The sequence below is a fragment of the Anabrus simplex genome, chromosome 7 (assembly GCF_040414725.1).
Source record: "Anabrus simplex isolate iqAnaSimp1 chromosome 7, ASM4041472v1, whole genome shotgun sequence".
Classification (NCBI taxonomy): domain Eukaryota; kingdom Metazoa; phylum Arthropoda; class Insecta; order Orthoptera; family Tettigoniidae; genus Anabrus; species Anabrus simplex.
The window spans coordinates 82,402,061-82,418,568 of record NC_090271.1 but is presented as its reverse complement, the minus strand read 5'-3'; the positions used below and the strand labels follow the sequence as shown (position 1 = coordinate 82,418,568).

The 16,508-nt window shown below is 39.1% G+C and overlaps 1 protein-coding gene across 3 annotated transcripts in view; it reads left to right on the top strand.

Moving 5' to 3' along the window:
* Positions 1-16,508, top strand: part of LOC136877271 (serine/arginine repetitive matrix protein 1) — a 371,265-nt gene that overhangs the window by 141,199 nt on the left and 213,558 nt on the right. For all 3 annotated transcript variants that reach the window (XM_067151182.2, XM_067151181.2, XM_067151183.2), the window contains exon 5: positions 1,206-1,408. In XM_067151182.2, coding sequence (XP_067007283.1) covers positions 1,206-1,408 — 203 coding nt within the window. The remainder of the gene's footprint in view (positions 1-1,205; positions 1,409-16,508) is intronic.

Here is a 16,508-nt window from a genome sequence, read left to right as displayed (position 1 = left end):
TACTCGGAAATACTCATTACGTCCCCATCCAGGCTAGCTTGAAACCTGAGAAACTTGCTGAGTAAGAACGGTATTGAAGTAAAAGTAGTGTCGAGCAACACTCAAATGGTAATTATCGTGGGAGATAGGTAGCCCGTAGTGGACCAGTTAAATAGCCTGAGCGCTTGGCCGATTTAACTCCAGGGTCTTTTCTTGTTACGTGAAGATCGAAGAAGAGAGGGTAATATTGAAGATTTACTGTAATCAAACCATTGGGCACATTGTTTCTTTCGTTCAGTATTTCATTCCTTTTACAATGTTTGTGAGTATAGGAATGGACGATTATGTGGCAGCAGCGTTGCATCTTCACGCATGTTAAGTAAGAAGCGTTTCGGAGTCCAACAGATGAGAGGAGAAATAATTGGGGTGCATTCCTTGACTGGCAAGTGTATCTTAATTACTGTTTGTTCTTGCACAGTGTATGCAATTTTGGCTGCTTAATAAACAAACTGCAGATATTGTCTGTAAGAGACAAGGACAATGATTTTCACAAGTCGAACGAAGAAACTTGTGCATTCGCACGGAGCATTATTTCTGTTTCTGGCATCATACACTCCACTTATCCACCCTTCCCTGAAGCACAGTAGCGGCCAGTGATTTGTGCTCTTGCACAACAAGTACTGATTTTTTTCGATGTGCATTGCGCACCTGGACGTAACAAAGTGACCTTATTTTCTGGAAAAGAAACATTTTCTCCACCAATCTGATTGCGCCATTGTTCTTTATATAACTGAGCATCCCTGATTTTTAAAAATTTTTGTTTGTTGGTGTAAAATGTGGCAAAAATTTACTTACAACAGCTTCCATTGTTTTGAAATTTCCGCTATTGCGTCAGTAAAGGGTGTCTTCTAGTTAACCGTCCCTGTTAACGATACAGATTCTACGCTGAGGATTTTTTTTTATTAGGAACACAGAACAAGGTTGGCGTACAATCAAGTAAATAGGGTAATTGCTCTGTGCAGTATAATTGCAGATTTTTTACTGTGTTGGGCATCAGGTTTCAGAAGGCTATTTATTTCATCGAATGCATAAGATGGGCTTTTCCTTTTATTAATGTTTGATATTGTCTCCCCCCTTCCCTTAACCTTGTTTTGTGTCTAAAGTGTTGGTAACTGATGGTAGTTTGTGTTTATAGAATGTGCTTTATTTTAACTATATTGTTTTAGATTCCGTGCTTCAAGTGGTGGAAATTACGAAGAAGAGCGTACAGAACGGCCTGTATTTCGTGGGCCAGATGGCTCGGGATTTGATATTAATGAACTTAAAAAAATAACTGTTGATATTCGGCGCAATCTGCCTGTCAACAAAGGACCTGCTGTAGAGAGAAATATTATCAATCCCGAGGATGTAGTGGTGGTGCGTCGACCAGGTATGTCCATAACTTCCTTTATTTGCATGAATTATGTTTTATATATTTTTCTATTTAACTATACAATAATTGTAAAGCGTTACCATTCGAGATTGTTCAGCTACTCACCAGCCCTTGCAACGTGGCAGATTAATGTTCTGGTTACATTCTGTAATTGTTTACTTTCCAGAATTTGGAATTTTGAAATATTTTTCTGGCTACTACTTTAAAAAATGTGTTTGGTACCAATATATAATTGAGTTCGTTCAAATAAGTGAGAGAAATGCCCAATTGTATAACTGAAGATATGTGGTTAGGAGAGGTGTAAATAATAATATAGGTGTTACATTTAACCATGACCCTTATGAAAGATATTTTTCTCAGTTGCTTTGGGTATCAGTTCAGCAACTATGATCCAGTTCATTGTTTTAACAGGGCTTGTTTTATTCCATAAATGCTCAGAAGAAATTGCTACTGTGTTTATACACGTTACAAACTGAGGAATACACGCATGAGCAATTGAATTAAGAGATACCTGTCTAGTAGCGTGTAGGACCACCTTTTTGCTTTATGGCTGTGGTGTGGCATGGGCTCTGCAAGGCACTGGAGGTGTTCGAGAGCCATACTGATCCGTGATTACTACACATTACTACACACACTACACACACTACATTATTACACACACAATCCACGAAGATTGGTCAGAGCTGGTCTCTCTTGACGGCGTCCTGGATGTGCTCAGTTGGACTGATATCGAGGACGAGGCAAGTATCTGTGGAATGCCCAATGAACCATTCGGTCACATTTTGGGATCGACTGACTGGAACATTGTCTTGCTGTAGGAACAGGTTACATGCAGGGTGCTGGAGCTAAACACAGGTGTGAGCATGATCTGCCAGCAGGTTCGCTGGTGAGGGTTGTTGTCAGGTGTACCAGGGGTCCCAATTCATCGAACTTGAACATTCCACATACAAGGATACCGCCACCACCGGCCTGAATTGTACCCTGCTGGCAAGAGGTATCCATTGTCTCATGTTGTTGATAACACACTCATACCTGGCCACTGGTAGCTCAACTCATCTCGCCAGGCAACAATTTTCCATGCTTTGACTGTCCAATTGTGGTGTGCCTTTGCCCATTCCAGTTGTGCCTCATGACAGGTGTTGAATGGAGATATTCCACGGGATGCTCACTTCTGTATCCCATGGCAAAGATATGGTTCTGAATAATGTGGCTGCTCACACATTGCTGTCCAGTGTTGAAATGACAAATGATCTGCTTCACGATCCAAGGTAGCCAATGGCGACCATGTCAACAGCATGTCGTACACCACGACATTTGATCCTGGCAGCAGTGCTTTTCTACAAATTCACATTCTCACGGTGGTCCTTGTGTCAGTTATTACTCAAACAGCCTGTACGACATCTGATGTTTTCGCTGTTACATGCCCTCCTGTTACACTCATTAGACCGAGCACTGCTATTTCCTCACAATGGCACTGCCCATGAGTGTACGTTTCATATGAATTGTTATTGGTCGATGTTTAAAAAACTTAATTGAACTAATACAGGGTCCAAGCTCAAATTGATAGTTGTTCAGTTCGGAATTTTTTTTATAGTTCTTTTTTCTTTCTTCATAGCTCAGTGGTACCGAAACTTTTTTTGTCAATAGCAGGAAGGATAACAAGTATTGTTATACCTTTTCCTTTGACTGCGATGCAAGTTGCTGATTTATTTGTAATGGTTGGAATCTGAATTTTTTGATATATTACAGAGAATTTGAAGTGAATACTGATGGGTACAAAGTATAAATCTTTTATAGTCTTACTAGAAATGATTCTCTTTTCTCTCCATTGAGCGTTTAATTGGTTGTCTTTGTAGCCTTAACTGTGCTACAATGACTAGTACTTTGGACTCATTTTAGGTAGTGCAGTTTAGTTGAGTTTGATTTTAGATGATGAAATTTCCTTTTTTCCTGGAATTCTCTTATGAGGAAGGCTTTTTCAACATATATAACCATATGACATGCCAGTAAGTGAATTTAGCAGTGTAATTTGCCTACCAAATGGTACTGCATAGTGAACCTACTGGAGATATTAATTTATATGTTCACAACCAAATTTCAGTTTTGTAAATGGGTATTTGATATTTGGTAGTGCATGAATTAGGATGAATGTGTTGTTATGGAAAAGGGAAGCTTAGTATATCATATGTTTACTTGGTGGCAGATCTGTTTTATTTTGCAGAACTTTTTAAGGGTGGATCACACGTCTTCTTTTCTGTCCTCTTGGTGTGGCATCACTTATCACAGACACATTTTTTGGCCCTGCTTTTATTCTAGAAAAACATTTACATGAATAGTTTTACTGTGATTGTAACTTCATTCTGATACCACAACTTATTATCTATTCTGTGATTATAATTCTTTTTCATCCTATGCTTTAGGATGGCCGTTTTTGAATAATTGTTTCCTGACTTGTACTGTAAGGCTTTTACACTAGAGTCCCGTTTAACTAAAATCCGGGTTAATGGAATCGCTAAAAGTCGTGCTTGACCGTATTTTACGCGGGAGCACCAGAAAAGCACTTCTCAAATATTTTTGAATGATCCTTTTCATCATACAGTAGGTATTGCAAAATATTAAAGGGAGAAACTAACTTTTATTTCAATACACCAACAAAAAACGTACAGAACTGTATTTGATTTGGTCTAGCTGTTATTTACCAAAGAGTAAGTTCAGTGATGGTAAGGCCAGCTATTCACAGCAGTGCTACTGCTGTGATGTGTTGGCTGTACACAAACATTCGCCGCACATGATAATTGTGCACACTAAAGTATTGTGTACTCACTGTCTTTTTTAGGACGTACCCTGTGATGGTCATGAGACACCTGCCAGTTGAGATTTGTATTCAGTTAGATGTAGCTGATATTTTACTGTAAATTAATGCCTGTAGTTGTTTTGAAATCCAGTTATCCCACGTTAATCAAATTTCATTCAACTGAAACATCTTTGGTCCCAACAAATTCAGTTGAACAGGACTGTAGTGTATTTCATTGTGAGCCGTCTTTTCTTTGAAAAATTCTATATTATAAGTTGAATTAGCACACATTGCTAAATTTTATTATATTAGTTCTGCTGTAAGAACTGGTAGTTGTTTCCTTGTAATGCATTATACCAGTTTCAATGCAATGATTTTCATAGCAATTTTTTTGCATCATTGTAGACAGTATGCTGTGGCAAAAGCAATGTGCAGTCATTGCATGCCATGGGTGGTGGATTAAATTAGTCAAAGATAGCTGCTGGAAAAGTAGACAATTGCAAATTTTCTTACCTTATTTTAGAATTTTATGTGTTGAAGGAGATCATACTTCCTGTAAATGGAATAAGGGTGTATTCTCTTATACCACTGCTAAACGTGATTTGCAAAAATTCTGTGGTGGTAGGGCTTTCACTGCTTCATAAAACTGGAACCCATTGTTAGTGTCATGACAGTATTGTTCATTATTGATTCCTACTCCTTATTTAGTTTTCAACATCTCTGGCACCCTTATTAAGCTACTATTCTATGTTTGTTAGTTCTGTTGGTCACGTAATTGATTAGTTAATTAATTATGAGGGCAAGCAACATTGCTAATCATGTACTGAATATAGGGTTTTTTTTTTTGGTAAATGTATCTTGGTATATAAGCTAATTCCTGCACTTCATGTATAGTGAGTTGGCTGTGTATTACGGGCCATGTAGCTGTGAGTTTGCATTTGGGAGAAGGTGGGTTCAAACCCACCATTGGCAGTCTTGAAGATGATTTTCCATGGTTTCCCATTTTCACATCAGGGAAATGCGGGGGCTGTACCGTACTTAAGGCCACGTTCGCTTTTTTTCCTTGCCCCAGCCCTTCTACAGCCTTTCATTGCCGAAAACCTGAGTTCGTGCGATGTCAAACCACTAGCAAAAAATAAAAATAAAAAAATAAAAGAAATATATATATAAATTTAAGAAAATAAAATGTAGTGCAATGACAGTGTATAGTAATAGGACTCAATTGTAGGTGGTACTTTCCATAAAAACTACAGAAGAGTGACACAGATGCCTCATACAGCTAAGATCCTTGATATAGTCTTGGATAAACGAATAAGAGAATTGCCAAAGGAATACTTTGCAGACCACCAATATGGATTCAGACTAGGCAGGTCCACAATTGACCCAATATTTACACTACATCCAATGATTTAAAACTATTAGGAATATGGAAAGGTATGGAAAATCATGGAAATGATTTTTCTGTCTATAGAAAAGGAATATGAAAAGTGTTCCAAGCCTTTTGATACGGAACTCATCGATCGAGGCACAGATTGGAATGAAACAATGCAGATTGTAATAGCATTATATCAAAACACTATAGAGTTCTACATAATATTGGAGAAGATAATGATGAGAGAGCAAGTAAAATCTATGCTATTTGCTGACGACATCATAATAGTGGGATATGCTGAAGAGGGAATACAGGCATGAGTTTATTTATGAAATGAGGTATAAGAAATTTTGAAATGAAGATTATTGCTGTGAAAAGCAAGATTTTGGCCATGACAAGATGCAGCGTTGCCATTTCCTCCCAAGTTTTTCCCGTCCTTGTGTTCTAGACACAAGCTGTTTGGCAGATGTATTTTACGTGGTAAATATTTGGGTAGCATGATGTCACGGGATGGAAATTTAGATAGAGAAATTAATTTAATCCAGCAATCTGCAAGTTTCTACCTGTGCGTGAGAGACATGGAACAAATATGTGCCAATCAAGTGCAAGAAGGTTTTGTACTCATCCTGTTTTAAACCTACATTGACCTATGCTTCTGTGGCCTGGGCCCTGACTAAGCGAAACTGTAGTAAGATGCATGTAGCCGGAATAAGGTTTTCAAGGAGAATACAGGGAAAGACAAGACAAGATGGAATACGAAATGAGAAAGTAAGGAAAAAAGTGTGAGTTTGTAAGAAGAGATTGACGTAGCAGGCTGAAATGGTTTAAACGCATGACTAGAATGCCAAGGGAGAGAATTCCAAAGGAGAACATTTATGGATACGGTGACTGTGAAGAGGCCTAGGGGAAGTCTAGAATGAGGAGAATCAACTCTGTGATTGGCTGTATTGAAACTAGAGAAGTCTATAGCATTATAGTGCTAGAAAAGGAGTGGTGGATAGATTGAGCGAAGTGGAGGGCTGTGGTAGACTACCCTACCCAGAGAGAATCTGGAGAAGCAAGTCAAGGGAAGAAAATAAGAGGCTTTCCATGAATATTTGATATATTCAAACCCTGCTGGGAAAAAAAAAAAAAAAAAAAAAAAAAAAAAAAAAAAAAAAAAAAAAAAAAAAAAAAAAAACACATTTAACAGAAGACTCATGTTTGTTAAATTTAATCTGTTCTTCATATTGGGGAAATATGAACCCCATTGCCACAGTCTAGCATTACATTTGCTTGTGAGAAATATATATATATATATATATATATATATTAAAAAGTTACACCCTTAGGGAACAATTTCTGTGTCAGAAAGATTAAAATTAATACAATAAAATTAATATATTTAAGGATGAAAAAAAAACTATTATCACAGAATAGAAAATAAGTTGTGTTATCAGAATGAAGTTACCATCACAGTAAAACTATTAATGTAAACGTGGTTTTTAGAATAAAAGCAGGGACCCAAAGTCTGTCTTCCAGAGGAATCTCCTAAATGAAGAGTTTCAGTAATCAGGCCTGGTTTAAACTTAACATTTAAACCCTGTTTGTTCCACATGTTACTCACAAGGGATAATTTCAAGGCTCGGCATATTGTTAAAAGACGAGATAATGTGGCACTTGCAGAATTCAACTTCTCCTACACTGAAGACTGCACGATCCATATGCATGAATGATAAATGGTACAATTAGATTTACCAGATGTTGAAAATAGGTTTCACAGAATCATTCATTGGTTAAGTGATTACAGGTGGCTTTTTCTGTTTTTCTTTTTTAAATTTTTCTTCCTATCCAAACCTCTGCTGTCTACATAATGTACATCTGTAAACTGTTCAGTTCCTTTCAAACCTTACCTCTATTGGCTAGTTATTTATGGAACTAAACTCTCAAGTACTTAATTTTCTACTTTTTGTTTTGTTACTCAAGGTGCTGGTTGGCATTGTTATTATATTATATAAGCTATAGATATAATAAGCCGGCCCCGCGGTGTAGGGGTAGCGTGCCTGCCTCTTACCCGGAGGCCCCGGGTTCGATTCCCGGCCAGGTCAGGGATTTTTACCTGGACCTGAGGGCTGGTTCGAGGTCCACTCAGCCTACGTGATTAGAATTGAGGAGCTATCTGATGGTGAGATGGCGGCCCCGGTCTAGAAAGCCAAGAATAACGGCTGAGAGGAAGCGTCGTGCTGACCACACGACACCTCGTAATCTGCAGGCCTTCGGGCTGAGCAGCGGTCGCTTGGTAGGCCAAGGCCCTCCAAGGGCTGTAGTGCCATGGGGTTTGGTTTGGTTTGGTTAGATATAATATGTTCATGAACTGTACACATAATATTTATGAACTGTGTTCTTAAAAGTGATAGGAATTTTTTCACTGAGTACCTAAAGAAGTCATGGATAAGAGAATCAAAACTGTTGTGTGTAAGGACTTTTTCACAGAGTTCCTAAAGAAGGCATGGATGAGAGAATCAAAGTATTATATGTACTGTTCTCTTATAGCAAATCTGATTTTTTTTTTCTTCCATTTTTTAGCTCTTTGGTTAATCTAGAAGGTTTGGTGAAGTGCTTTTGATGCGTCTCATCAAATTTCTTTTCACTTCAAATTCTTTTGTGATATTTTAAGGGGTACATCAGTTACATGAAGGCCCTTCCAAATGCATGGTTGATTGTATAAGTAAGATGCAGATACAGTATTTAATAAAATTGTGGGCAGATCTTGGATTTGCATTACAATTTTCTTTTAATTTTGTTCTCTCTCTGTTTTGGCAATTATTCTGTAAGAATTCTGGTCTATTTTCACAGAATACCTTTAAGCATGCTTTATTTTGTTATTTAAGTATAGTCAAGCATTTCAAGATGTGCATTCTTGTTTTGTTTTTTAATTTATATCTATTGCTCAAATTCTCTTGATAATTATACAGGAATTTTTCTTGATTTAGAAAATCATCATAGTAAATAGGTCAGAAATCTAGGACCTCATTCTGCCTCGTACAATAATATTAGATAACAAGGTGGAGTTTCATACTAGTAGTTGGAATTCAGTGTCCATAATAGTTGTTACCAATAAAGGGTTTCATTCAATTGTTTTTGCCTTATATTTCAAGATTTACACAAAATCTTTGAGACGCTGTTGAATTTAGCAGATAGGTGGTCATATAATATCTGAAAAATAATCTTAAATTTGCTGCTTTGTTTGCATGTATGTATTTCTGGTGATACTTTTTTTTTTCAATGTGAAATGCAAATAAATCTGTCAATCCAAAGTAGTTTGGAATTTATGCAGCAATGTTCTGAAAATTTTGCAAGATGTTTTGTGTTATGGGTATTGTTTTAAGGGGGGGTGGGGGGTGGAAAGCAATAGGATTATAATCTCCTCATAGCATGATTGAAGATCTGATCTCTCAAAGAATGTTTTTTTAAATTTTTTATTTTTAAATATGCTATTTGTTTGGGGCGTTGACCTGTAGTATAGTATAATCTATTTGCTGAACATAACGGGCAGTTACCCAAATACATGTTCCCATAAAATAAAATAAAACATACAAATAAATAAATAATTCTAATCTAGCCCTACCCATTCATCTCTCGCATCTAAAACATCCTTAACTTTAATTATTTCAACAGTTCACTGCTTGCCGAATCTGCTGACTTCACATTTCATCATCCTCAGCACATGTGCTTACCTGCTCACCTACTGATTTAGCAGTTCTTAAAAACTGATCTGCTACCAAATAAATTCCAGTACACTTATGAGTCAACAGTTACATAATATCATACCCTATCACAATTGATTAAACCTTCTACAATTACAATATCTTATCAGATCTCTATCATAATTACCCTACACACACCTTCAAATTTTCAATGTCATTCCAACTTATTACACTTTGATATACCGAGCTCGATAGCTGCAGTCGCTTAAGTGCGGCCAGTATCCAGTATTCGGGAGATAGTAGGTTCGAACCTCACTGTCGGCAGCCCTGAAAATGGTTTTCCGTGGTTTCCCATTTTCACACCAGGCAAATGCTGGGGCTGTACCTTAATTAAGGCCACGGTCGCTTCCTTTCCACTTCTAGCCCTTTCCTGTCCCATCGTCGCCGTAAGACCTATCTGTGTCGGTGCGACGTAAAAAAACAACTAGCAGCACTTTGATATAATAGTCCTTCACTCACAATTCACACTTGACCACACTCATCTACTCTACTCATAACAAATAGAATATTTTATCACTTTTATACACTCCTCTCACTTTGCACCGTTCACTCTTTCACCTTTCTTCCTATGCACCTTCCTCTCACAACTTTCTTTTGCAAATTCTCTTAATCGCACGTAAATATCCGTTTAAATCTCCTCCGTCCTCTCATTGTCTGATAATCCACCTTACAATTTTCTGCTCATCCTCTTTTTCTAATAGTTCACAATGTTTGGCACTCAACAATATATTTCTTACCTTTCTCATATCTTCACAATTACCAATTAAGTGACAGTCGTTGCCTACTATCCCACATAATACACATACTGTATTATATCTACCCTTTAACCAACTCTTATTCTTGTATAGTCCCATCAACCACCATATTAACCCTCCTCTATTTAACCTATCCACATATCTAATATTTATCCCTGTCACTTCCATTACTTTATTAAAAACACTAAGCGATCCTCCTTGCCTACTTTCTTCTAATAATTTCTGCTTTTGTATATCTCTAATCCTCCTCGAAAGCACCCTCAGTCTCTAGCTTCTTTCTTCATCCAAACCTCTTCCCACATGTACCTCAATCCTACCTTCCCCAGGTATCCTTTAATTTTTTTTAGCCAGCACCCCTTATACATGCTCTTTAATTGTTGCTTGTACGCAGTTTGTTGCAGCACCCTCCCACCTTCTTCCCTTTTCAAAATTATCCAGTATTTAACTACTCTTACCACACACTCCAGCTCTATATCTTCCTCACACATTAATTCCACCCCTGCATTTGCTGTGCACTGAGGGAGCCCCATCACAGCCTCACCAAATTTGCTAATAATTTGTCTTAAGTCTACTCTCTTTTCCTCCAGCCCCCATACATTATCCTACCAAATTCAACCGTTCTTAATACATGGTGTTTCAAAAAGGATATACGTATTTCAATTGCATATATTTAATAAACTGTAAGAAATACGAATATGAAACTTTACACACATATTTACGAACCTCTCAAGTTCAGATTACAGATGTCCAATATGTCCTCCATTAGCGACACGAAAACAATATAACATCGATACTCAAATTCCTCCCATACTTGGGCAAACATGTCCTTCGTCACTGATGTTATAGCAGTATGGATCTGGTTCTTCAACTCTTCCAGGTTCTGTGGGAGTGGTGGTACATAAACGTTGTCTTTAATGAAACCCCACAGGAAGAAGTCACAGGGTGTCCAATCCAGTGACCGTGGAGCCCAGCTGAGATATGATAAGTCGCCAGCTCCTTGACGACCAGTCCAACAGTTTGGTAGAGTTTCATTTAGATATTCACACACTTGGCGACTCCAGTGAGGGGGTGCCCTGTCATGTTGAAAAATGAGGTTGTCTTCGTGTAGCCCCGGAAGCAACCAGTTTTGTAACATAGCGAGGTACTGCTGACCGTTAACTGTGTTTCCATCAAAGAAGAGTGGGGCGTAAACAGATGATCGGGATATCACACAAAACACATTGACTTTGGGGGAATCTCGTACATGTTCAATGATTTCACATGTGTCCTGTACGCCCCAAATTTGAACATTGTGTTTGTTCACCTGACCACTAACATGGAAAGTCGCTTCATCACTGAACACGATGTGTTGTGGGAAAGTGTTATCATTGTCAACAGCATCAAGAATCTTGTTACAAAATGCCACACGTTTGCGTTTGTCATCAGGGCGCAGAGTTTGTAACAGCTGTAACTTGTACGGCTTCATAACCAACCGACCTCTCAAAACGCGCCAAATTATTGTTGTAGGCAGTTGTAACTCCTCACTCTCACGGCGTGTTGATTTTGAAGGACTACATTTTCTTCAGGAACACGAGGGCGGCCAGGACTCTTTCCTTTACATACACATCCTGTATCTACAGACTGTCGATACCATCTGCGAATGTTCCACCCATTCAGAGGATCAATTTGGAACCTCAACCTGAAACGTCTTTGCACTGTAATAACGGAATTGCACTTCTCAAACTCGAGAAAACAAAATGATTTCTGCTGCGGAGTAGCCATTTTAAACATTTGACAGTTACCAAGCGAAACAGAAGACAATTGACATCTAGCAGCTATTAATATAAACTAGACTAGGTATTCATTTCTCCAATAGCCGAGCCGCGGCGCACCGATCGATAGTTTGGACAAAATAATACTTTGTAATACGTATATTCTTTTTGAAACACCCTGTACTAACCTCAGAGTTTTATAGCTAATTCCCGGAAATTTGGCCACTAAGTATTTGACTGAGGCTAGGGCTGCCATCCCCTTACGTCTCGCTCTTCTAATTTGATCCTCCCAACACCCTTTTCTGTTAAAAATCACTCCTAGATATTCCATCTAACTTACTTGTTCCAGCCTCTTTCCCTGCACCATCCAAATCACTTCTATTTCCTTCCTTTATGTGCCTGCGCAACTAACAGAATTTACGTGACGGAACCTGTACAGAAGGTGGCTACCACTTATCTCACGTTATCACTGAAATCAAATCCACAATCTAGTAGGAAAACCTGACTCGGGGTCATGTAACATAGATCGAGTGTACTCGGGACAATTTTATTATCGTTAAACTAGCAGGTTGCTATACACCAATGAGTCGGTTTAATACATCAAATGTAGTAATTGCTATCACCGCAAAACCAAAATAAATATATGGGCTAAATCCCATTGCCAGTCTCTTGTCTATGCAAATATCATTGGTACGTTTTGCCTTTAAAAGAATGTAACCCTTATCACACATTTATTTAAATAATAATTTAATGTCACATTTAGTCGTCGCAGTTAGGAATTTCATCCTAATTTAATTTTACATTATAAGTTACATTAAATTAATTAATTATTCAGACCTTATCCAGATGAACCTTTCTAACTCTCAAGTAGTGAATATCCAATAGGTGATTGATTTATCCTATAACAAGCAAAAAGAAATGTCATAAGGAGAAAAACTCTTATCCCAATCCCGACTGAAATAATTTAAACTACAATTTAACGATGAGGTCCATGATTTTAACACATTAAAGACGGGTTACGTTAATTAACATAGTTTCGTACTGGTGCACGAAGACCAGCTACATAAATTATCGTTTTCTCACCTTGCTTCATTCTTGAGTACTTATATCCTCTCCGCCGCTTATTAATCGAAATATTTCGTGTCGTTTACAAACTAAAGTTTTTGTTGATCGGAATTTGGATAGATATATTCTTTCCTTGACAATGCTTTTGGCACAGGAAGTGTGGATGGTTTCATAACACTCAGTACCACGTGGCCGATCGTATTGACAGGTGTCAGCATGGTGCGCCGTAGCAGACAGCTTGAACGATGATGAAATATTTGGAGAATTGCATGCTGATAGTTTATCTGATGTCCGTTGTGATTTCGAAAATGTTAGTATTAGTGATTGTGAAGATGTGTGTTCGTCAACATTAAAATATACGCGCGGAATTGAAAGTGCGACATTCAGTTCAGGCGGGTCTGTTGACGGCGACAATAATACGAGTGAAGTCGCCAGTGATAGTAAGGACAGTGAGGTTGATGGATGGACAAATAAGGATGAAAACGGAATCCTGGAACCATTTACAGGTCATTTTATTGTCATTTAAAAGTTACATGTATTTATATTTCATCCTACTTCTCACGCTAGGTGTGCTTCTGTTGCCAGTCCACAGGAAAGAATGAAGTAGCGCGCGCCCGGACAACAGTGTGTTAAGGTTTGATTATTTAATATACAATACTGCGAAGGAACCTCATAGAATTAAAACATTTGATCTGCACCCTGAAGTCAAAGGATAGCTCTACCAAATCTGCAAAATCTATCGACGCCACAAACAGATGGAACTCAAGGAAAGTCGTTGAGTGTAAATATACACCGGGACTCTGTATCTATATTTTTTGGGGTTTTTCGTATATGGTCAACAGTCTGAAATGGATGGAGATCTCAAAGATTCAACAGAAATACAAATGACTAGAAGATACGAAGGTAATCCGAAAAATAAGGTTTCCTATTTTTTTATAAATACATAGACCTGTTTATTTCTACAATGGTTTATATCATTTTACAGCTTGAACATTTAGCTATTTTTCTACACAATCACAATTTCGGTCGATGCATTTTTGTGGACAGTGTGACAGTTTTTGTATGCCCATGTCATACCAGCTCCATGCCATGCTGTTCAGGAAGTTGTGAACCTCATCTTTCACCTTGTTATCATGCTGAATCACTTTGCAGCCAAATGTTCTTTCACATTAGGGAACAAGTGATCGTCACTGGGCGCCAAGTCGGGACTATAGGGTGGGTAGGTGATGTTCCACTGAAACTGTTGCAGGAGAGCAACGGTTTGCCGGGCGACGTGCTGGCGAGCGTTGTAAAGGAGAATGTTTATGCCCTTGCTCAACATTCCTCTTCTGTGGCTCTGAATTGCCCGCCTGAGTTTTTTCAGAATCTCACAGTACCTGTCAGCGTTAATTGTGGTCCCAGCGGGCATGAAGTCGACCAACAATACCCCTTTTCGATCCCAAACCACAGTTGTCATGACTTTACTAGGAGACTGTGTTTGCTTCAATTTCCGCGGCTTTGGCGATGAGGGAAACTGCCACTGGCATGATTGTTGCTTGGTCTCTGGTGTAAAGTGGAACACCCAGGTTTTGTCACCCGTGACAATCGAGTCCAAAATGTTGTCCTGTTCGGTTGCAAAGCGTTGAAGAAATGCGCGGGAAGAATCCACTCATTGTCGGATATGGTCTTCAGTCAGCGTGCGTGGCACCCATCTTGTGCACACCTTCTGGCATTTCAACTTTTCCGTTAAAATTCTGTGAGTGGTGCTTTGGGAAACCACAGGAACCAAAGTGCAGAGATCATTCAGAGTGATCTGCTAATCTTCACGCAGGATTTGCTCAACCTGCATGACTGTCTTGACGGAAATTGGCGCTATCCCGCTTCTTTATTCGTCATAAAATTTCAGTCCGACCAGCTGCAAACTCTTTACACCACTTCCGAACATTTTTGACATCCATGCACGACTCGTCATACACTTCCGTCAATTGACGATGGATTTGAATCGGTTCAGTACCTTTTGCGTTCAAAAACCGAATGACTACATGCACTTCGCACTTGGCGGTAACATCCAATAGGAGCTCCATTCTCAGCAGCTTCCAAGCCAAGACTTGAGTGCTTCAGCTCAGCGGGTGTATGTTTATATGCGAGCGCGGGAAAGACTCTTCACAATATTGTGACCAAAAGCCACACGAACAGGGTTCTGTATTTATAAAAGATTAGGGGACCTTATTTTTGGGATTACTGTCGTAGATCATGTTACATACTACTGAAACTGAAAGTAAAATTTACAAAGGGTATTATGTTAAGTTGATGGATGTTGGTTAAAAATCTGTGCTACTACATTCCTGGATGTGTTCCTGACTTACATGTGTTCATTTTAGTTCATTTTAATACTGTTTATTCTGTACAGTTGCTATTAAGTAAGTTCTCTAATAGCTGAAGATGACCTATTTACGGGTCGAAACAGGTACTGTTTTTATGCAAATTATTATATAAAATAAAGTATTGATTAGGTGGAGAACTCATCCTTCATACTTGTACTTGAACTGTCGATACGGACCAATACGGACTAATAGATTATAGCACCGTATAGTTTACATTCAGTTACATAAAGTCGAATATTTCACCTAGTCGTTATGTGTAAATATACACCGAGACTCTGCATCTATATTTTTTTTTTCGGTTTTTCGTATATGATCAACAGTCTGAAATGGATGGAGATCTCGTGGAAGAAGAAATCCTGAATATTCTTGTTGAACCTTCCGATATTTTAAAATTATAAAATTTTATTACAACTAGCTATTCAATACATTACAATATACAAGATACTTCATGATTGTACTATAATCCAATAGTCATTAGATTATACACTGACTCAGGAAATGTCATGGGATAGTCACCTAATGGCGTGTGGGGCCTCCTCTGGCCCTGCGAACTGCAGTGAGATGCCATGGAAGTGAGTCGACAAGTTCCTGGTAGCTCTCTGGACGCAGCTGACACCAAATCGCTTGCAGAGTGGCCACCAATGCTGGTCTGTTCATGGGTGCAGGATCCATGGCACGGAGCCTGCGTTCCAGGACATCCCAGATATGTTCGATAGGGTTCATATTGGGGCTCCTGGGTGGCCATGGCAGTCGTTGGACCTCCGTTGCATGTTCCTGGAACCATTCCCGGGCGATGTGCGAGCGATGTGGCGGCGCGTTATCATCTTGAAACACTGCAGAACCGTCTGGACGCTGGAAGGCCAAAAATGGGTGGAGATGGTCTTCGAGGAGCTCAACATACCGCGTATCATTCAAAGTCTCTTCCAGAACAACTAGGGGACCCATTCCATGCAAGGAAAATGCACCCCAGACCATAACACAGACACCAGCGCCCTGGACCTTAACTTCGAGGCAGGCGGGATCCATCGCTTCATGTGGTCTGCGCCATACCCGGTGCCTCCCATCGGCATAGTGCAGTTGAAATCATGATTCGTCCGACCATATCACGTTACGCCATTGTTCCAGTGTCCATCCCTAGTGACTGACGACAAATGTACGTCGTCGTGCCCGACGACGTTGGGTTAACTGTGGTACCCGTGTGCGGCGCCGGCTCCCATACCCCATAGAACCCATGTTCCTACGGATTGTCCA